Here is a 22,886-nt window from a genome sequence, read left to right on the forward strand (position 1 = left end):
AGCAGAACTTTAAGGAAGCATCAGTCATTGCCAGTGTGAACCTAAGATTACACACAGGTCTGCCAACTTCGGAGGCTTTAGAACAAGCAACTTGTTCTGTTTCTCCTGTATCCCTCACATTGGTGATACAGTGCAGCAGACACAAAGAGCAAATCTCATTTGTATTCTGTTAATCTTTCCTAAAATCCTCCAGAAGAAATATTACTTTAATTTTATACCTTCCCTGATTTTCAAAAGCCTGTGGTAGCTCATGGAAAGTGGATGAAACCTAATGCCCATTAGTGGCAAACTCCCATAGGGTAAGTTCTCCTTCAGTTTTCCTCGATTAAGACTCCTGCAATGAAGCGTGATTGTCCAATTGCTATGAGATCCCTATCCTTACTGCAAACAGAACAGTGAAGCTTATTAATATCCATTACTCATGTTTTACAGTGGCTGTGAGCAGACAGAGTGCTGTTTGCCAAATGTGAGCAGCAGTAATACTTTCTATCTATGCAGAGCTCATGTCAAATACTGTGAAGAATGGGCTTCATGGGTGATCAGCAGTAGGTGGGCTTAGCTTGCTTGTTAAAAAAACCCAGCAATTCCAATTTACAGTAACAAAGCAGTTACAATGCAAATATATTTCCAGTAATTATGCAATTTAGATCCAAGAAGGATTAGGATGCCTCATTATTGCCTCTTTTTACACTCCAAAGAGGCAAATAATAGACTTTTTTTCTTTACTGAAGACATTTATGGAGCCTTTTAAAGCTTTAATATAACCAACAGAGCTGTGTAGTAGATAACAACTGTAGCACGCACTAATTTGGCTGACGTCAAAAGCAGTTAAATCTTCTGTCCCTATCAGTGAGAGAATGACTAACCAGCTCAGAACTAAAGCATCTTTCATATGTTCAGGTGACATGCTAGCCAAAAATGTGTTGCAGAACAATGCTTGGCTTTAAGTATCACAACAGCTAATGAAATATACAAGTAAACCAGGAAAAGCGTTATTTTTCAACAAGTCATTCAACTACCAAAAAGTGTGCACTGATTCTGCAATTAAACACCCAACATCTGGGCAGGCAGCAGAAGTATTCTGATACTGGCAAGCAGGTGTAGTATTTATTGTATTACTCCACAGCCTAAGGAGGCCCTCTTTGAAAGACCACCCTGACTCCAGCTGTTACTCTGCACAGCAGCTGTGTATTTCACACATGAGCATGTTGCTTAGAAGTACCACAGGGGCTGCAGATGGCAAGGACATACAGCAAGACCTGCTTTATATTCAACCTTTCTCATTACATACCAACAGAAGGAAAAGAGCGCTTTCCTTTCCAAGACTCTCACCCAGCATCTTCAAAGACCACAAAAAAAGCTTCTCTAGAATGAAAACTATTATTATTTAAGTTTTTAAAAGCACAACATCCACAACTAAATGCAAATACAAACTTTCCATTACAAAACCATTCTTATGCATGTTATTTTTACTTCTGATTTGGGATAAATTCAGTGTACTTGTCCAGACGGGACACACAAACCATATTTTATGATTTCAGGGTGATAAAGCTTGCAAAAGAAGGCTTAACATGGCTCATGGCTCTTGATGTATTTTGCATACTTTGGCAATAATGATTTATCCTATTCTTAAGGTTTCAACACAATTTCCCCTTATATGTGACCACTAGGCCATTTCAACATTGTGGGTGTGATTCTGTTTAATCCAACTATCTTTTAAATAGTATTTTTTCATATTTAAGAGAGTGACTCAAAAAAAAAAAAAAAAGGGGGGAGGGGGAGGGATGGGGAAAGCTGCCTGATTTTTAAATAGGAATCCTGCAGCATTAACATTTTTAAAGATTAAAACCACTGAGAAGCTAGATTATTAAAATACATTTTTGTTTTACCTGATAGACTATCTAAAACACAGTGAACAACTTTTTCTTAAAAATATCAAAGCCTGGAAATATACCGGAAGTGACACTCCTGATCCCTAGAGGAAAGGGAAATACACATAAACCTGGCCTTCCTTTTCTTGTCTCTCAGTTCCAGCTGCTGGGTAAGTCTCATCAGAGGCATGGAGCAGAGAGATTTCAGAAACACAGCTCTCTAGAGCTGAGAGATAGATACAAAACAAATTACTTCAAAATACCTAATCCTCTTGAAGCTGACTGCTAGGCCATTTATAGCACTTAAAATAAGATTCTCTGTTCGAAGCACAAGTATGGCCCAGCATGCCTGTTCTGATCCCCTGGCAGCATCCTCTCCTCAGGCACAGAACCCCAGTAGAAGTCCTCCTGCAGCTTGGAGAAGCAGCTGTTGCTGCTGCACCCTCTTCCACAAGGAGGCAGGCAGCAGGTCTGAGCCACAGATCTGGATGTTAAATTCAAATTTCTACGAGGCCCTAAGTGATTTGCACTGAATCCCTTCTTCACACTGTCCTGGAGATATGAAGTTCCTTTTCACTACCTGCCTTTTCTCCCTCATACCATTTTTTCGAGGATTTGTAACACAACTGACTCCTGAGAGGATTCTTGCCATGGGAAGGAGTTTATGACCCATCATTTAGCACCCTTCCTTTTGCCCCTCTACTTACTTCCAAATCACAGGTTGCACAAGAGCAATTTACTGTTATTACTAGGATATAACCAGAGAACTAAACTTAAAAGGAGAAATTTAGGGAGAAAATCTGCTACCTAAAATTTCAGACCATTGTCAACTTATCCAGAAACACCAGCAGCAGAAGAGCTCTACAATACTCAAACAGGAAGCAAGAGCCTTCCACGGCAGTTTAAGAGCACAAGCCCTTAAACCTGTAAAAACATATTTTTCTGAGCCCAGAAGCAGGGTTGTCATCCTGACTACACACAGCAGTAGCAGTTACAGCTGAACAATTATATTTGTGTTAACTTGTGCCAGACATTGGTTATTTAGGAATTAATGGAGGCAAGCTTCCCAAATCAAGAACTGACAGAATCACCATTTCTGATCTTATTTAAATTTCCTTAATATCATCTTATAACCTAAAGCCTTTCAGCAGCTTATTCGTCTTAATATGTTTAATAAGTTAACTCTCACAATTACTTATTCTAGTACAAAAATCATAAGCCCAAGAAGGGAAATACATGATAAACTGGGCTAAGACATTGAGAAGCATCAGGTGAAAGTGGACTTACTTTTTCCCCCCCTACAGGCCAGAAAAATGCATTTTCCTTGTTTAAAAATCTATTCTAGTCCTCACCATAAACTATGAATAGGCAATTAGATGTAAATACTACAAAGTGTTTAAGCCAGAAATAAGAGATGGGAAGTTTTTGCTTGCTCTCCACCATTCCAAAATACCTGCATGTGGTCACAGTGATCTCTTGTGCTCCCACTCATACATAACATCACACTATCAGACTTGCATTTTCCTAGAAAAGAATCTGAAAGGAAAACACCCTATACAGTCCCTTCTGACAGACATATGCAAGGAACTGTTTCTGTAGGGGAGAAGATGGAGACTACATTTTCATTTGTAGATACATTTTCTATGGCATGGTTATAGTAAAGAATGTCATTAACCTAAAGAAAAATAGTAATCCATAATTTGGAACTATTCTCTGAGATCTTGGCTATATACCACTTTCTCATACAAGGCAAGCAATGCTTTTGTAATAATGACACAGGTAAACCAGACTGAATTGCAGATAATTTCTAACCCAGATGCCATTTTTGCATCAAAATATCTGTGGGATAAACTTAATGTGAATCCATATAAAAGTGTGTATGTGTGTCTGTACATGCAAATATAGCCCTCTGTCCTGGTTTGAGCCAGGATGAAGCCAATTTTCCTTTTTACTTATTTTTTTTTTTTCTTCAGTGAGCTTTCTTTTAACTAGCAACATTCTGTTCTAGCTAGGCTGATAAGACATTGGAATGTTTTTCTAACTGCTGGGGCTTCAAGGTCGCACCTTCACTCTGCCAGCTCAGACACTGAAGGGAGATCTGTGACACCCCTGTAGGAGGCTGAATTAGACAGACAGTAAAATTGGCCAGAGATATTCCATTCCATGTATCTACGTAAGCTCAGAGGAAGGTCAGAGATCACAGAAGACAACTTCCTTCCTGCTTTTTTTTCCCTTCTCTTCTGTCCACAGCCAGCGTCCAGGGAAGACTCTGTCCATCCATCACCGTCGACCCCCAGGCTCAAGCTCTCCTGACCCTCATCACTCTCTGCTTTCTCCAGCAGCAGCTCTGGGATTTCTTGGAAGTGTTCCAGCTCAGGGGAGTGTGGTGGGAGTTGCTGGGGGTGGGGGGAGGCGACAGGCTCTTGCACATACCTGAACAAATCTGTATATAATTGTATATATTTTCTTATATCATTAGTGTTGAATTAAAGCTGTGTAGTTTAGTTTTCAATCCAGCCAAGTCTCTCTCTTTTTCTCTCTCTCCTTCCCTACCTGGGTGGGAGGGGGAGGGGATCGAGAGCGTTGTTGTCAGACCTGAGTCAAACCGTGACACCCTCCTAATCCATCCATTAGCATGCCAAAAAATGGGAGGGCTGGGAAACTGACTAATGTCCGACTCTTACCTATGTGTTAAATGCAAGGTAGAATCTGGAACTTACAGCATGGTAGTTGAAAACAGCCAGATCTTTCTTGATCATGGCATTATTTTATTTTAATCTGGCAGCATTTCTTAAACGCTGTTTTCCTTCTCTGGATGAAATTCTCTTTCCTGTAAAATCTACCTTTCAAATACTAATTCATACTGCCTTCCTCAAGAGCCTCTACCCTTGCTGAGACTAACCTGTATTAAACACTCAGGTAGTTTTAGCACAATTTATCCCTAACACACTTGTCTCCAAATTATTTTGGGATAAGATACTTGGGAATGTGCAAATTTTAAGATGGAAAGGTAGAAGAGGAGTCGTGCTTCTGCACAGCTCCTATCAGTCTATGACCAGAAATAATTGGATTCTTATGTCATGCTATTCCCATAGCATGTCAAAACTACATCTGATCAACATGTCCAGCAGCTTTGCAGAAGAGCACTCGCCACACTCAGTGACAGGCAGAAAGCAAAAATAGAATAATAATTTATTTATTTTTTCCTCCATGAACAGCATCTGTGCTGTTGTCCTCATTTACAACTGACAAGCTTCTTTGTAGAATACATTCACCAATATGTCAAAAGTGATGTAGGATTTAGTTACTTGCTGTCTAGTGTTTCTGTGATTTCCACATCCTTATTTCTCCACCAGGATATCTTTCCACACTGAACTAATTTGTAAGTTACACCAGTAACGCAGCTTTTTCCAGTTGCACTACACAATTCACCCTCCACCTGAGAAGTTTCATGAAAAACATCAGACAAGTTTCCTACAACGCTATTTGCTCTCACACGACTCCTTTACCTTGCTTTTAACCTTGGTAAGAATAACCAAGTTTTAATTTCTCAGAGCTTAAGCAGACATTAAAAACTGTAAGTTGGTGTGTCACTGAACTGCTAACCTATCTGGAAATCAAAAGCTCAGTATCTTTTTTTCTTCTCAGCCATAGTCAAGCTTTTGAATAGCAGTAAATTTATCATGCATATATTAGCTATGCAGCTGCATATCTAGCAAGATAATGATATCCTGGCAAAATTAAACCACATTCAACACCTGTATTTGTCTTGAGACAGTAAACAAGATTGCTAATTTTTTTACTCAAGAGATTGTCTTGATTAAATAAAATGCAAATTTGGCAGAATCTACTATAAAGCTGGTAACTCCTTTTTAATCAAAGCCTCTCATTTTTATGTTTGAATGGACATCATTTGGTTTATTGTTTAGTGCCATAAATGGGGAGACAGACTACCTGATTTGTTTTCCTAACACCTGCTTTTTAGCTCTAGAGAAATTTTAGATGTACTGTCGTACCTCTCTAATCTTCCTGACTGAAAGCCTTTCTACCTTCTGTATCACATCGTGTATTATGTCAGCATATACTGATTATAAATTATGCTGGTCTGGATGTATCAGATCAAAAGCTTTGTTGTTGTGGTCAAGGGACACCCAGTGGTGGTGGAAGACTTTTTAGTAGCATATTTGCATTCCCTGTATTATGATATTCATGTTGTCTCTCTCTCTTTAGGCTACCTTCTCTCCTTCTAAATCTGCACAGCTAATAGCTTTGAGACAGAAGAGCAACAACACTAGGCCTTCCAAAAGCCAACCTAGCGTAATACCCTTGTTTCTGAGAGTACCCTAAAGCAGACACCAGTGAGAAGGGTAATAGCAAGCTAAGCATACACAAGCACATTTTCCCAAGCAGCATCCCCAGTGCTAGCCAGCATGTCAGAGTAGTGCATTCCACATCATCTGGCTTGTTCCACTCCACTCCTCTACCCCACCCTAGGAGCCTTTAATAAGCTTCACCACGCTACCATTTTATGAAAAGAGCCTGGTACAAATCTCCTCACTCTAACAGCTTAAAACCTAGGCACTGTTATTACCATTTAAATTTGACCCACTGATACAATTGTTAGGACTGTTAAGTCCACGGATTCACAGAGCACAAAAAAGCATTTAGCCCTTTGAGGAAACAGTGTCACTGTTCATAAAGCTTCACAACACCAGCTACATACTTTCACTATTTTTTGCTAGCTTCTGTGCCATACCCATAATTTCTGCACTTCCTGTCCTGTACAGTCACGCAGTTTAGAAACAACAGCTATTCCCACTTCCAACACTGACATTCCCATATAACATACCAAAACACACAAAAAGACTGCCAAGTTTCTGGGTAGTAGTGATTGAAGAGTTTAACTATAATGGCATAAGTGCATCATAATTCAGGCATCCAGAGGGCAAGATGGGCAAAATTTTGTAGATCATTGAGAATGACCCATAATTCACTAGCAACCATAACAAATTCTACTATCCATACAACTTTGAGAGGAAGAAATCAAAACAGCTGTACGTGAATGGATTTTGTCAATCTTCAAAGCACACAAATGCCATCTATAAGATAGATGCATTATTTCTGGCAGGGAATGTTTGATTCACATATGAATTGAATACTTTGGAAAAGGTAAATTCCAGCAGTTTACATTTTTTCCTTCTGTAAGAAATCCAACTTTCTGCTTAAAGAGTTTCAATTTTCTGATAAATGTTAGGAATATTTTTAACAAATACCCAATGTTTTTACTGTTATACACCAAGCATTTTTACAGGTAGAATACCTTTCCATTGTCTGTTACAACTACCTGACAGCAGTGTCATTACTAGTTGTCCTGATGTTCATTTAGCACCTCCAGGGCAATATCCCTGGAACAATAACTGGGAGGGAAAAGAAAAAAAACCTGCTGCTGTTCACAACTGTGCTTGCAAGGGCAAGTAGGCCATAAGATGCTGCTCTCAGGAGAATACCTGGTAAAAACCACAGATATCTACATTAACTCCGTAGGTCATAAGTTGAGTTCAAACTCTGAAATTGAATTTAAACCAAAGCATTTGCTAGTAGTCCAAATAATTTTTAACAGGTTATCTGTTTTCTGCGCTCCTTCTGCTGCGTTTTTTTGAATACTACATATCTACAGTTGCCAACTATTATGAACTATAAAGCCTTCTTGTTAAAACTAGCTCCAAGTCAAAAACAAAATTAAAAACCTCATCCAATAAAACTCTGATAATAGCAAGGGCACTGTTTTTATTACTAAAATGAAAAAGCTTTTTCATATTGCAAAACTGTCAGAGACTAAAAAGGGTAAGCATCACTGTGCTAGGCTCTGCATTAACACTTGAGAAGTCTCTGCACTAAAAAGCTGACAAGTCTCCATTTTAGGTTTCTAAAGTCTGGGGCACAGTGTCCCACAGACTGAAGGAACTAGAAATAGTGTAGAGAAAAACAAAGGAGAGAAGTCAAGTGAATCCACTGTTACACACAGGCTAAACAGCAAGCTGAATCCACCTGGAAGAGTTTTCAAAGAAAATACTTCACTGTATGCAAACTTAAAGGAACTGTAAGATTCAAAACTGATACTTTTGGTGAAGAATTGTGCTGAAACTCTTTAAAACTGAAGGGGATCCAGAAATTCATCCTACATTATAAACAATTATCATCTTTCATTGTCATTTTTATGCATTCCAGACTTTCTCTACTGCATGAGTCTACATATTGAAGTCTTATTACTACAGCTTTCCTCATGGAGTGATTAATCAAGCATTTCTTTTCCCTCTCTGGAAGAATATCTAGCTGAAATGCGGGATTTAGATCAAGACCGAAAAATGAACCATTTAATAGATATCTGGAAACAATAACTGCTGTATTAGTGAAACCAAGTAGGCTGAGCCTAATTCTAATAAATTAAGAAGATAAAAATGCTGAAAGGGTGCTTGCTCCTACCCTTTGTAGTGTAAAAGGAGTTACCATCAAACTAAAATTCATTTACAAAGTGCAACAGATCAACCATGGGGGTGAGAGAAAAAGCACAAGGACATGAAAGCAAACATGTATGTGACCATGAACACACACAGATACACTCTTATACACTGACTGCAATGTATCAGTAATTGTCTGAAAAGCAGTAAGGACTGACCTCCACATTTTAGTGAAACTGTGCATCAGGCTCACACAACAAGGCAGAGCTGGAGGTTTGAGTCCATCCATTTGAAGGAGGAGGGCAGGAACACCATACAAAACCAGGTATTTCACATAAAAAAACAGTACCTGAGCTAAAGCCAGGCCACCTAAAAGAAAAAGCAGAAAATAAAAAAAAAAAAAGAATAAAAATCAAACCTTAACCAAGTCCTGAAATACTTAAAAAACCTGTTAGCACTGATTACTTCCAAACAGCCATTATTCAAAGAACTAAAGCAAGCATAATTGGTTAGATATACAATACCTACTTTTGCAACAGCTATAGAACACGAGTACATGCAATTAGGACTTTAGTAACACACCCAAAACAATGTAATTATTGTTCCAATACAAAGACAAAGTAAGCATCAGAAGTTACACTTCAAAAATCTTTTGACTGTGGGTATTGACTGCTGTGAAAAACTTATGTCGAGCTAAAAATCAGAACCTCTGATAGAAGCAATGAACATTTACCACAGGGACAACAGATTTTATCTTTGATGGGGGGAAGAAAACCCAGACACTTTTCTCTTGTTCCTCTAGAGCAGGTATGAAAAATGGTTACCTTTGCAGCTTATCCTGACAACTCCATGAACATCCCATGTACTGTCATATTTGTGTCCCCCTAAAAGATCCCTCCTCCTGCTTTAACCAAGTCATGGGAGACTGGCCACTTGGCACAACACTTAAGGCATATTTCAGGTTTTAAACGCACAGGACAAAGACCTCTATAAGGTGCTTTAGCTGCCTGATTTCCGAAGGAGAAATTTTGGCTGTGTGTTTGCTCACAGCTTAAGGCCAAGGTATGACATAAAATCATAGAACAGTTAAAGTTGAAAAGAATCTTCAAGATCATCAGGTTCCATCCTCCCTGCTATGAGCAGGGACACCTTCACACTAGACCAGGCTGCACAAAGCCTCATCCAACCGGGCCTTCAACACCTCCAGGGAGGGGGTTTTCTACAACCTCCCTGAGCAACCTATTCCAGCACCTTACTACCCTCATGGTGAAGAATTTTGTCCTGATTTGTCACATAATCTCCCCTCTTTCAGTTTTAAAACATTATTCCTTGTCCTATCACTGACCTCTCTGGTGAAAAGCCCCTCCCCAGCTTTCCTGTAGCCCCTTCAGGTACTGGAAGGTGCTACAAGGTCTCCTTGGACCCTTTTCTTCTCCAGGCTGAACAGCCCCAGCTCTCTCAGCCTGTCTTCACAGCAGAGGTGCTCCAGCCCTTTGATCATCTTCGTGGCCCTTCTCTGGACCCTCTCCAACAACTTCACATCTTTCCTGTGCTGAGGGCACCAGAACTGTACACAGCATTCCAGGTGCAGTCTCAGCACAGCAGAGTAGAGTGGAGAATCCCCTCCCTGGCCCTGCTGGCCACACTTCTTTTGATGCAGCCCAGGACACAATTGGCTCTCTGGGCTCCAGTGCACACTGGAGGCTCATGTCAAGCTTCTCATCTACTACCACTATACTGCATCTTGCACAGGTGTGAGATGAAAATTATACTGCCTATTCTCAGAGTTATTACTAATGAACGTAACAATCTTAGAATGCATTACCAATAAAGCAAGATTATTCATATTAATATTCTAAATGCTTTCTGCTGAATAAAATGGTATTTGACAAATAATCACAGAAAGAAATTCAGTAAAAAGCAGAGACAAACACGTGTAAAGACAAACTGGTGAGAGCTCACTTCTAAATATTTCATAGACTGGTGAACTTTTCTATCTGACTGACAGCTGATAAAGTAAAATCTAATCCCAAAGGACGGAGTAAAATTATTATAATTGGGAAGAGTAAAAAAATAAAATAAAATGCAAATGTTATACCTTCCTTTCCAGTGTTTTGCTTTCCCTGATATCAACCAACTTGTAATTTGACTGGAGTATGTTAGATATTTAATGCAATTTTAAAACCTCCCAATAGACTTCCCTTGGAAACAAGGTTTTCAATGTGGCTCCAGCAGTATGAGTCCATGAACATCTAAATTTTTATATTTTTTTTTTTGGCAAAGTATCCTTTTGCATTCTGTGGACTAATGGGTATATTATGGATGACAATCAGAAGTTAAACATCAAAAATTCATCTAATATACAGCAATCTAGGGCAAAATTCTGGCAATGACAATGTCAATTGCACAACTCCTGCTGGCATATACAGGGCCAGCATTTTGCTGCTGCAATCCAATATTTTTAGGTTTAATATCATGATCCATGTGCATGATGTAAGAAACAGTTGTGCCATACATGATAAAAATTTATGTCAGAACCAATTATCTAGACACAAAGGTTATGGTATTCTCCTTCAAGGAAGCAGTCATCTAGTATTCACTAACACTCTTCCCCAGAAGAAAACAATCAGAAGCACAATTTGGATACTAGCCAATTAATTACACATTAACTTACTTCTAAACTATCCATACAGTCAACTTCCCCCTTCAATTCCCACCTTATTCAGTTGCTCATTTATGACAAATTTCATTGGAGAGCTGAATGCTGACAGCCACATAAACTGATAAGGAAGAACCCAGCTTTCTGTACATTGGAAAAATTCAAAATCCTTTGGTTGTGCATGACAGAAAGAGTTAGAGACAGGTTACCACCTTCTTAAGACCCAAGAATATATTTTATTTTAAATACAATGATGAAAGATTGAGTCCTCAGATACAAAATTTAATACACAGGTTTCAAGGGGAAAAAAACACCACATTTTCACCATCTCTAATACTATATATCTGAGATTGTCGTTACTGTTAACTAGCAGACAGCTTAACAGCACCAGTATCTTAAATAAATGCAGACATCACATCTCCAGTCATTACCTGGCACACACTACCTACTCTGCAGGTGGCAGTTCTAAGACTCACAATAGCAGCAATGTGAAGGTCACTCCCAAAAACATAGATTAAGTTCTCATTGGTCTTCAACTCATCCCAGCTGTTCAAGAGTTGTGGCCACGCATGGAAAACTAAGGACAAGACTCTCAGCCACACAACTGCTGGGCTGCACTGACAACAGGCACAGGCTTTAAACATTCCAGCTATTTTGCAGTTGCCCTATTCAGGCACAAAGCAACCAGAAGCACACTGCTTCATCTGATTTAAAAACATGAAATAAAAAAAATAAAAATTTGAGATCAATGCTAAATTTCTCAAATTCGTTAACAACATCTTTTTTTTCTGTAGCGTTCAATTTAAAGCTTGAAAAGAGCTCCTATGTGTCTCATCTTAAACTGGAATCAAGCTATATCAAGCATATATTAAAAACACAAGGGAAAAAGTACTGCAAAAATGCTATCTTTCCCTCCAAATAAATTAATTCAAAGGTTTCAGAGTCAAGGTTTTTTTAACTGAAATGTGAGGATTAAAAAAAAAGTTGAAGTATTCACATGATCTTAAAAGCATGGATTTAACAGTCAAGCTGTTTGAAATACCAGATTACATTAGCTTTTACAGGAATTGATATTGTCAATTTATCATATTGTAATCCTTAAAACTTTCTAAATTTTCCTATGCTCTAGAAATGCATTTATAAATATTCAAATAATTACCTTATTTAAATTTACTGCAAATCTGCATTTCCTAAGTTTCACAGAGTTTTGTTTCAAAGAAAGTTAGAATTTAGAACATTCACAGACTTTTTATCTATTAGGTTTTGTATTCTCAAAACCCTGGCTGATCTTTTTTTGACAGAAGTTATCAAACAGAACATTTTCATAAATAAAAAAGTATTTGGATCCAGGTATTAGAAGTCACATTTGGCATTTTTCTGCCCATAAGCCATCACCAAAACTCAACTTAGCAGGCAATTTTATTATGAGCACAACAGCACATATTTACTCTTTTTGCAGCTACATTGACCCTGTGGCACTAATGATCATACATGGTTGTTTCTGTCACATACCAGAGCAGGTTCAACTAGAAAACACGGATCAGAGAGAAATACACACTCATATTTCAAAAGGGTTACTGACACATGGCAGAAGCCTAACAGGAAAGAGACATTTAAAACAGCTCAGAATTTGGAACCTTATAATCAAGTTCAAAATATTAGGCTTTAGGCATTCATTTACCCTCTTATTTTTTATGTGCCTTTTCTACAGAAAAAAACAAACCAAACTAAACATGCAGGGATTCCCTCAAATTAAAGTCTCCATGAGAGAATATGGCTCTGCACTGGAGCAGATGGGCTACAGACATATCTCAGCAATAGTGTCAACAATCCTAAGATGCATCAGGAGTTTCCAGCTCCATTAATCAATCAATAGGAGTATAATTATTGACAAGCTTTACACACCAGGCTGCAGCACTTTCTTCACAGCAGGACACTCCTCCCTGACAAGAGATCCAAGACTGGATCTACTATGACCTTATTAGTTTGGTATTGATGACAGCAGGACACTACACCTCATGCTGGGGGAAAGCTTCCATATGAACATAGAACTGCCACAGCACCAAGACAACTCAGCACAAGCTGCCATGTAAGCAGAGTAACATGAAGCACCTCAGTTTCATTACTTGAACAAAAACCACTGCAATTAATAACTAGGCCCATATTGCTCAGCAGTGTTTTTTGTGGCTCCTTGGCAGTGCTTTTGAAGGAGGTGCTGGCTCTCAAAAACAAAGGAACTGGTGAAAGAAAAGTACTACAGGTACTCAAGCAGCCCAGCTTCATCTCCCAGCCCTCCAGTTGCATGCAAGCAGCAAGAAAAATCCTAAAACACATGGAGCAGTGGTAGGAAAATACATGCTGCAATGTTTGCCTTGGAGGCTAAGTGCTCTGTATGGGTTTATAAGAACTGCAACACATTGAAAACAGCACCCTACATCAGCTTACATGGCCTTCTCAAATAATGAAATCACAAATTACAGATTAAACCAGGTTGGGTCATCTTTGAACAGTTCATATCATTCTAGATCAACTCACATGCTGCCTGTGAAAATAAAGACCCTCTTGGAATACCAGACCCTAGTTAATGATTAAAACAAATGATAGCTAATTGACACTAACTTGTGCATGCTTCACTAGAACAAACAAATGGCATATGGTTATAGACAAACACATTAAATCCACAGAATGCCCACAACATGGTATCAAACATGCATCCATTTTATCAAATGTGCACTGCATCAAACATGAAACACACACCTCTGACAAAGACATACATACAGATTCTTACTCCAATACTTTCACAATTACAATATCCAGTAACAGATTAATCCGGTGCAATAGGTGTATTAGACAACACATCTTCATGCAGAATTCTGCCTTTCATCATCCCCTATACCTTGTGAAACTGACATGAAGCTCTGTTTAGATGAGCAAAGATGAGCAAATGGTGCTGAACTGCCAGGCTACTGTTGAGCTCCCTGTTACTATATGTCAGTGAACTTGTCATTCAGCTACAAAAGCCTGACAACATATGTTGGAAAAAAACACCAAGCTACCTGCTCTTGTTTATAATTTATTTTCCCAGGCCTCACTACATACTACATCTAGACATTACAGATGAATCTCTGATCTGGCCCAGTGTGACTGTTCTGCTGCTATGCTGAAGTTCATCAGGATACTGAATTACTGGAATCCTTATAGCAGCTTTTATCTTCCCAATTAACTTTAAAAACTGAGAAGAATTAATGATCAGCATTTCCATTACCATGGAATACCAGCCCTCCTACTGCCATTAATTCTGAAAGTGCACAATTATTTCAGACAATCTGACTGATGCTACCAGAATGAGATGCAGCACTGACACATAAATATGGAATTGATATAAACACTGCATTTAGTGCTTAGAGTCACATAAGCACAAGTGCCCTGATACAGTCTGATATGAAGAGTTAGCTATTGGCACAGACAAAAGTATTTGTAAATACAGACGCAATGATTTGTGAATTCTAGGAAATGCTCTCATTCTCCGAACAGTGTTCAGACATTAACATCCCTCCCACAAACTGAAGGGCCACACATACATGGCAAATGGGTACATGCAGTTAAAAAAACAAACATTATGGAAACAGCACCATCGTATTCTTCATTCTGTTCCCAACACAGGACCTAATATTTGGCCACTGGAAAACCATATTAGTTGCCATCATCCAGCTTTTCATGTAACTCCTACCACAGAAGATCAGCATTACTGAAAGGACTCAAAACCAAGATTTGCTGTGCGACGGGGGTGTCAGGATAAGCAATTCTCAGAACTGAGCTATCCAGAGGAGAGCCGCAAAGCCCAGACCAGGAGCAACCCTTAATACCACACTGTCAGGTGTCCTGGTGGGTCTTGGAGAGCAGTAGCATCATCTGCTGGGAGTGTGGGGCACCACTGGAGCCCATTGCACTGAAGGAATGCACAAGCCAGTACCAGAGTCACTGAAGAAGTAAGTGCAAGGATTCACAAGGATTTTGTGCTCTCCTCTATTCAGAGGGTACAGCTAAATGCCTCTGCCAACGTCTACACTGGGAGCAAAATTTCTACTGGCCTATGCAAAGAAGAGTATAGTCTGTGGGGGCTCGAGCTATGGTGGTGACTGGAAATAATTTATACCTAAAGTTACCCAAAACTAGCTTTCTCCACCTCATCTTCCTCCATACCAGAAACTGACATCCCCTCTTGAAGCTTGTTCTTGCTACTAAACACAGGCCACTGAAGGAACTGAAAACAACTGTGTACTCAGCATGAAATTACATGTTTTTCCAACCCATATAATACTGTTTTTTGTAAATGCACATGGCTTTTGGTCTCCAATACCACAGCCACAGCTTACTCCAATAAAGGGATGCAAGATGGAAGAACTATGTGCAGAAGGCTAAAGAAAAAAATTAATGTGAGGAGAAATACATGGTAGAAGAAATTCTGACATCTATGTGGCATGCGGGAATTACAGTATTGAGCAGGGAAGGGAATACTCCAGAAACCCATCCATTATATTCTTCTGTAGTATTTAGTTCATGGAAGATTTGGTTGCAGCCAGCTTTATTCTCCTATCATGGACAGATCTAAAATCTTCAACACAGAAAAAACTGAATTATACAATAGACTTTGTACTCTCTAGCTGAAGAGCTTAAATAATGCATGTCAAATAAAGTTTGAAATTAGTAGTCTTAAGAAAGCTTCTGTTCTTAGAGAACCCTCCAGCTAGAACTCAAACCATTTTAATTTATATCTCCCAAATTCCAGGACCCAGGTTGCTTATGTACTGCAATAGCTCATTGATCCACAGGGCAGGAACTTAAGCTGCCTTTCCTGGCAGCTGCCAGGTACAAGCTGAGAAATGCAAGGACAGGAGTAATCCAGGAAGACAGAAGTGACTGGGAAGGAATTGCAGCTTCTAAGCCTTTACATTAACTACATTTACACTGTCTTCAGTCTACCCCTAAAAAATTCCCAATACTCTTATCACCTAGTTAATGGTTTTGAAACCTGCCAGTTACAAATATTACCTGCATATAACAGAAATTAAAAAGACTGTACAGCTTCTTCAATTACAGCAGTTCTTCCATCCACAGTATGACAATGCCGAAAAGCATGTGCCACATCATAGTTTATCCAAAAGACAGGCTTCATCCATCCAGATCACATAGCCAATATATGAACTGGAAGAGATACTAAACAAGAAAAGGGTGAAGCAAGGCTATAATGCTCAAACACTATGGTAACGCCACAAGAAACACAGCTAAACTGGGTTATCTAAGACAGAAGGTGACTTCCTCCAGAAGGAAAGAAAGCTGACATGCTTACATTCAGAAGAGTAGGTGAATACACAAAAGTAGGCATTTGCAAATTAATTGGAAGGAGTAAGGTAACACAACCAATAGGCAAGAGTGCTGTTTCAGTAATGCAGGTACTGGCTTGTTAAGAGCCTGGAGAAAAGAAGAACCTGAACATTCAACCTACAAGGAACTTTAGTTTACTTGCAAAAGGACACAAGTAAAAAAATTTTAAAAGTTTAAAAAACAACCACACAATTCACGAAATGTACATAAACAGTCATACTAAAGGCATCTTGCACCTTGGTTACAGGTAAATATACAGGCACCAAAACCATACAAATATTTTGTATATTGCTGCTTATAGAAATTCAGTTGCCTAGTTCACACAACAGAAAACAATTCTCATACTGCTGGTAACATTCATCCAGGTACTATTTTTTTAGGTTTATACCTGTGTACACTCAGTAATGTTACGTCAGGTAACTTGAGCATTTTTGCATCTTGTCATTTATGGCCTTGTACAGTTATGTTGTACACTGGCATTTTTAAACCAGCATGGCAACTCAGTCATGGTTGGTTTCGGGTTTTATTTCTTTGCAATCTCACCTCACAGGAACACTGCACAAAGCAATGCAGAACACTATGTAGCGTCACACTTCTGAGGTGTATGCTCTGACCATCACCATTGCCCTTAAGATGCTTAGAACAATATCATAGCATTGTTTTGACATGCACTGCTGGCATTTATTACCCATTGCTCAAAGATACCCCAGAAGAAAAATGGAAGAGGAGTTAGATCTTCCTGACTAGAGCTGATTGCAAAACAGCCTTTCAGCCCTTCCCCTAAGTTTGCCAGGCTATTGAGGCAGCCAGGAGGCATCACAATATAAGGAGATACTCCATGCTGCTTTGAAGCTGTGGTAATTCAATGGGAAACAAAATGAACAAAGAACCTAGCAGTGTTGAAGGGCTAATAGACCTGAGTCAACAACAAGCTCCTTCCCTGGTCTCAAGACCCAGTTATCTGATGTAATTGGTTTTAATGACACAGAATGCAAAATAACAGAGAGGAGTGCTTGGGTCTGTACAGGAGCTGTAGAAGCATGGGAAGAGCCATAAGGAACCAGTAACAATCAATAGAAAAATATTACCAGTAGCCTTACTCACATATAAGGGGCTCCCTAAATCACAACAGTGCCTTGTCACTCACTGGTTTGAGTCTAAGGAAACCTAAATAAACCATTGTGATAAAACTTAGAAGGAAAACATTTTAAGTGACAAACTTCTGCCTCAAAACCTCACTTGTACTATAATACTTGGATACCTGCTGTCATTACTACGAAGTTAAATGAAAGTAGGATTAATATTTTGAACATACCTCTCCCAAGAGCAGAGTCTCCACAGGGGACTTGTTTCCATTCAAATGATCATATTTTCACAGAATCACAGAATCACCAAGGCTGAAAAAGACCTTTAAGATCATCAAGTCCAGCCTATGACCTAACACCACCACACTGGCTAGACCATGGCATTAACTGCCACATCCAGCCTCTCCCTGAACACATCCAGGGATGGTGCCTCCACCACTTCCCTGGGAAGTCCATTCCAATGTCTAATCACCCTCTCTGTGAGGAAGTACTTCCCAATATCCAACATAAACCTCTCCTGAAGTAGCTGGAGGCCATGCCCTCTTGTCTTGTTGCTAGTTGCCTGGAAAAAGAGCCCAGCCCCCACCTGACTACAACCTCCCTTCAGGTAGTTGAAGAGAGTGAAAAGGTCCCCCCTGAGTCTCCTCTTCTCCAGGCTAAACAAACCCAGCTTCCTCAGCCTCTCCTTGTAAGACTTTCCCTCTAGTCCCTTCACCAGCCTTGTTGCTCTCCTCTGCACCTGCTCCAGCACCTCAATATCCTTCTAGAAGAGAAAGTCCCAGAACTGCACACAGTACTCAAGGTGAGGCCTCACCAGTGCTGAGTACAGGGGGAGAATCACATCCCTACTCCTGCTGGCCACGCTATTCCTGATACAAGCCAGGATGCCATTGGCCTCCCAAGCCACCTGGGCACACTGCTGGCTCATGTTCAACCGGTTGTCAACCAGTACTCCCAGTCCCCCTCTGCTGGGCTGCTCTCCAGCCCCTCTTCCCCCAGCCTGTAGCGCTGCCTGGGGTTGTTGTGGCCAAAGTGCAGGACCCTGCACTTGGTCTTGTTGAATTTCATGCCATTGGCCTCGGCCCATCGACCCTGCCTGTCCAGGTCCTCCTGCAGCTTCTTCCTACCCTCTGGCAGATCGACACTCCCCCCCAGCTTGGTGTCATCCCTGAATTTACTAAGATCCCCTCATTCAGGTTGTCAGTAAAGATGTTGAATGGGACTGGGCCCAGTACTGATCCCTGGGGGCACCGCTGGTCACCGGATGCCAACGGGATGCAGCTCCATTCACCACAACTCTCGGGGCCTGGTCATCCAACCAGTTTTTAACCCAGCAAAGGGTGCACCTGTCCAAGCCGTGGATTGCTGGCTTCTCCAGGAGGATGGTGTGGGAGACTGTGTCGAAGGCCTTGCTGAAGTTGAGGTAGAGGCCACAACCACAGCCTTCCCCTCATCCACTAGGCAAGTCACCAAGTCATAGAAGATTAGATTGGTCAGGCAGGACCTTCCTTTTCTAAACCCATGTTGGCTGGACCTGATCCCCTGGTTGTCTTCTACATGCTGCTTGATGGCACTCAGGATGATCTGTTCCCTAACCTCGCCAGGCACTGAGGTCAGGCTGACATGCTCATAGTTCCCCAGATCCTCCTTCCAGCTCTTCCTGTGGATGGGCGTCACATTGGCCAACCTCCAGTCACCTGGGACCTCCCCAGTCAGCCAGGACTGGTGATAAATGATTGAGAACAGCTTGGCCAGTTCTTCTGCCAGCTCCCTCAGTACCCTAGGAGGAATCCCATCTGGACCCAAATCAGGCAGCTTTACAGTCTAAACTTGATTTAACACTGACTTTCAGCACCTGTTGCTTTGAGACATTTTAGGCTTTTCTAATCTTCTTCCATCTTAAAACCATTACCCCTTGTCCTGTCACTATATATTCTTACAAAAATCTCTCCCCAGCTTTCCTGTAGGCCCCTTCAGGTACTGGAAGGCTGCTGTAACGTCTCCTCAAAGCCTTCTCTTCTCCAGGCTGAGCAGCCCCAACTCTCTCAGCTTGTCTTCATAGGAGAGGTTCTCCAGCCCTCTCATCACTTTCATGGCCCTTCTCTGGCCTTGCTCCAAAAGCTCTATGTCCTTCCTGTGTTGGGGGCTCCAGAACTGAACACAGTACTCCAGGTGGGGTCTCACAAGAGCAGAGTAGAGGGGCAGAATCACCTCCTTTGACCTGCTGGCCACACTTCTTTGATGCAGCCCAGGACATGGCTGGCTTTCTAGTCTCCAAACGCACATCACCAGCTTACATTGAGTTTTTCATCAACCAACACCCCCAGGTCCTTCTCCTCATGTCTGTTCTCAATCCATCCTCTGCCCAGCCTGTGTCTGTGCTTGGGATTGCCCCAACCCAGGTGCAGGACCTTGCACTTGGCCTTGTTGAACTTCATGAGCTTGGCATGGGCCCACCTCTCAAGCCCATCAAGGTCCCTCTGGATGGCCTCCCTTCCCTCCAGCATGTCAATCACACCACACACCTTGGTGTCATCAGCAAACTTGCTGAGGCTGCACTCGATCCCACTGCTCATGTCACAGACAAAGATGTTAAACAACACCAGTCCCAGTACTGACCCCTCAGGAATGCCACTTGTCACTGGTCTCCATCTGGACATCAAAACGTTGATCATTCCTCTCCAAGTAAAACCATCCAGCCAATTCCTTATCCACTGAGTGGTCCATCCATCAAATCCATATCCTTCCAGTTTTGAGACCAGGATGTCATGCAGGACAGTGTTGAATGCTTTGCACAAGTCCAGGTAGATTACATCAGTTGCTCTTCCCTTGTCCACAGATGCTGTGACCCTGTCCTAAAAGGCCACCAAATTTGTCAGGCATGATTTGCCCTTGGTGAAGCCGTGTTAGTTGCCACCAACCACCTCCACATTTTCCATGTGCCTTAGCAGAGCCTTCAGGAGGATCTGTTCCATGATCTTGCCAGGCACAGAGGTGAGACTGACTGGCCTGTAGTTCCCTGGGTCTTCTTTCCTTCCCTTTTTGAAAATGGGAGTTCTGTTTCCCCTTTTCCAGCCAGTGGGAACTTCACCAGACTGCCACGATTTCTCAAATATGATGGAAAGTGGCACTGCAACTTCATCTACCAGCTCCCTTAGGAGCCACAGATGGATCTTGTCAGGTCCGACGGATTTTCACCAGAGAGTGTAGTGATAGGACAACGGGTAATGGTTTTAAACTGAAAGAGGGGAGATTTAAGTTAGACATCAGGAAGAAATTCTTCACCATGAGGGTAGTAAGGTGCTGGAACAGGTTGCCTAGGGAGGCTGTGGAAGCCCCCTCCCTGAAGGTGTTTCAGGCCAGGTTGAACAAGGCTTTGTACAGTCTGGTCTGGTGTGAGGTGTCCTTGCTCATAGCAGAGGGGTTGGAACTTGACGATCTTTAAGGTCCCTTCCAACCTTAAACATTCTATGATTCTATGATTATATGACTTGTGTACTTTCAGGTTCCTAAGATGGTCTTGAACCCGCGCTTCTTCTACAGCAAGTGGATCTTCCTTTTCCCAGTTTCTGCCTTTGCCTTCTGTGACTTGAACAGTGTGGCCAGAGCACTTACCGGTGAAGACTGAGGCAAAGACGTCATTCAGCACCTCAGCCTTCTCCATATCCTGAGTGATGAGGTCTCCTGTTTCCTTCTGGAAAGGGCCCACATTCTTCCTGTTCTGCCTCTTCTCACTGATGTACCTGTAGAAACCCTTCTTATTGCCCTTGATGTCCCTGGCCAGGTTTAACTTTGTCCAGGCTTTAGCTTTCCTAACCTGGTCTCTGGTTTCTCAGACAACTTCCTTGTACTTCTCCCAGGCTACCCATCCCTGCTTCCACCCTCTGAAGACTTTCTTTTTCCATCTAAGAGTGTCCAGGAGCTCTTTGTTTATCCATGCAGGTATCTTGGCATTCTTGCCCACCTTCTTCTTTCTTGGGATGCATTGCTCCTGGGCTTGGAGGAGGTAATCTTTGGATACTGACCAGCTTTCTTGGGCTCTGCTCCCATCCAGAATTTTATTCCATGATACCCTACAAAGCAGATCCCTGAAGAGGCCAAAGTCTGCTCTCCTGAAGTCCAAGGTAGCAAGCTTGCTGCATACCCTTCTTGTTGCCCTGTGGATCCTGAATTCCACTGTTTCATGGGCATTGCAGCCAAGGCTGCCCTTGAGCTTCACATTGTCCACCAGGCCATCCCTGTTGGTGAGAACAACGTCCAGCACCTTTTCTAGTTGGCTCCTCTACCACTTGGAAAAGGAAGTTGTCATCAATGCACTCCAGAAACTTCCTGGATTGCTGGTGCTTTGCTGTGTTGTCCCTCCAGCAGATGTCGGGGTGGCTGAAATCCCCCACGAGGATCACGGTCTGTGAACGGGAAGCCGCACCTGTCAGCCTGTAGAGGGCCTCATCAGCTCAGCCATCCCGGTCAGGAGGCACACAGCAGACTTCCACTGAGGTATCACCAGCCCCTGTCTTCCCTTTAACCCCAACCCATAAGCTCTCTGTCAGCTCCTTCTCCATCCCCAGGTAGAGCTCCATGGTCTTCAGCTGGTCACTGATGTAGAGGGCAATGCCCTCTCCTCTCTTCCCCTGCCTGTCCCTCCTGAAGAGCTCCCATCCATTCCCACACTCCAGTCACAGGAGTCATCCCGCTACGTCTCAGTAATGCCAATAACATCATAGCCCTGCAGGGGCCATGCAGCCCTTGCAGCTCCTGCTGCTTATTTTCCCATGCTGTGTGCATTTGCATGGAGGCATTTAAGCTGAGCCCCCATGGAAGCTGCCTCATTGCCTGGGATACCATTATCCTTCATTTCAGGTATCAACCCATTTTAATTGCATGCATTGCAATTGCATGCAAGCATTTTAAATGCATTTTCATTATTAGGATATAACATTTTATTTCATAATTAAATATACAGCCTACTTAACCACTGTCTGAAAAGTAACTTTTTTCCCCTTTTTTAAAATCAACCTTGCTAGTCTTGAAAGGAAGGAAGAATCTGCCAGTAAAACCAAAACTAGAATATTTCACCCCTAATTCCATAGCCTTGCCTGCCTTTTCCCGTGGCCAGCACATTCCAGGTTCCTCATGCACAGCAAAGCTTTTTGTCAGAGACACCACCAGGATCTAACAGATTTAATTAATCAATGAATTGCGATTTAGAACACAAGATGAAAATCCAGAATCTCCTCTAAACAGTGACTGAGTAGAATGAACCATGGAGTCAAACTTCTTTTTCTGCTCTTCTCTTTTTAATGTATAAAAATTATATACTGAAACAATATACTAAGTGGGCAAATGCACACATATACATGCACAGATAGAGACAGTGCACACATTGCCCTCTACTGACCAGAGTCCTCCAACACAACACAAGTGTCCT

The 22,886-nt window shown here is 41.5% G+C and overlaps 1 protein-coding gene across 7 annotated transcripts in view; it reads right to left on the bottom strand.

Moving 5' to 3' along the window:
* HHAT (hedgehog acyltransferase) overlaps window positions 1–22,886 on the bottom strand; it is a 186,810-nt gene that overhangs the window by 154,137 nt on the left and 9,787 nt on the right. For all 7 annotated transcript variants that reach the window (XR_007888903.1, XR_007888902.1, XR_007888904.1 and 4 more), the window contains one exon: window positions 8,548–8,698. Coding sequence is in view for 3 of the 7 variants with exons in the window: in XM_051613526.1 (XP_051469486.1) it covers window positions 8,548–8,698 (151 nt within the window). In the remaining 4 variants the exon portion in view is untranslated. The remainder of the gene's footprint in view (window positions 1–8,547; window positions 8,699–22,886) is intronic.

The sequence above is a fragment of the Apus apus genome, chromosome 3, assembly GCF_020740795.1.
Source record: "Apus apus isolate bApuApu2 chromosome 3, bApuApu2.pri.cur, whole genome shotgun sequence".
Classification (NCBI taxonomy): Eukaryota; Metazoa; Chordata; class Aves; order Apodiformes; family Apodidae; genus Apus; species Apus apus.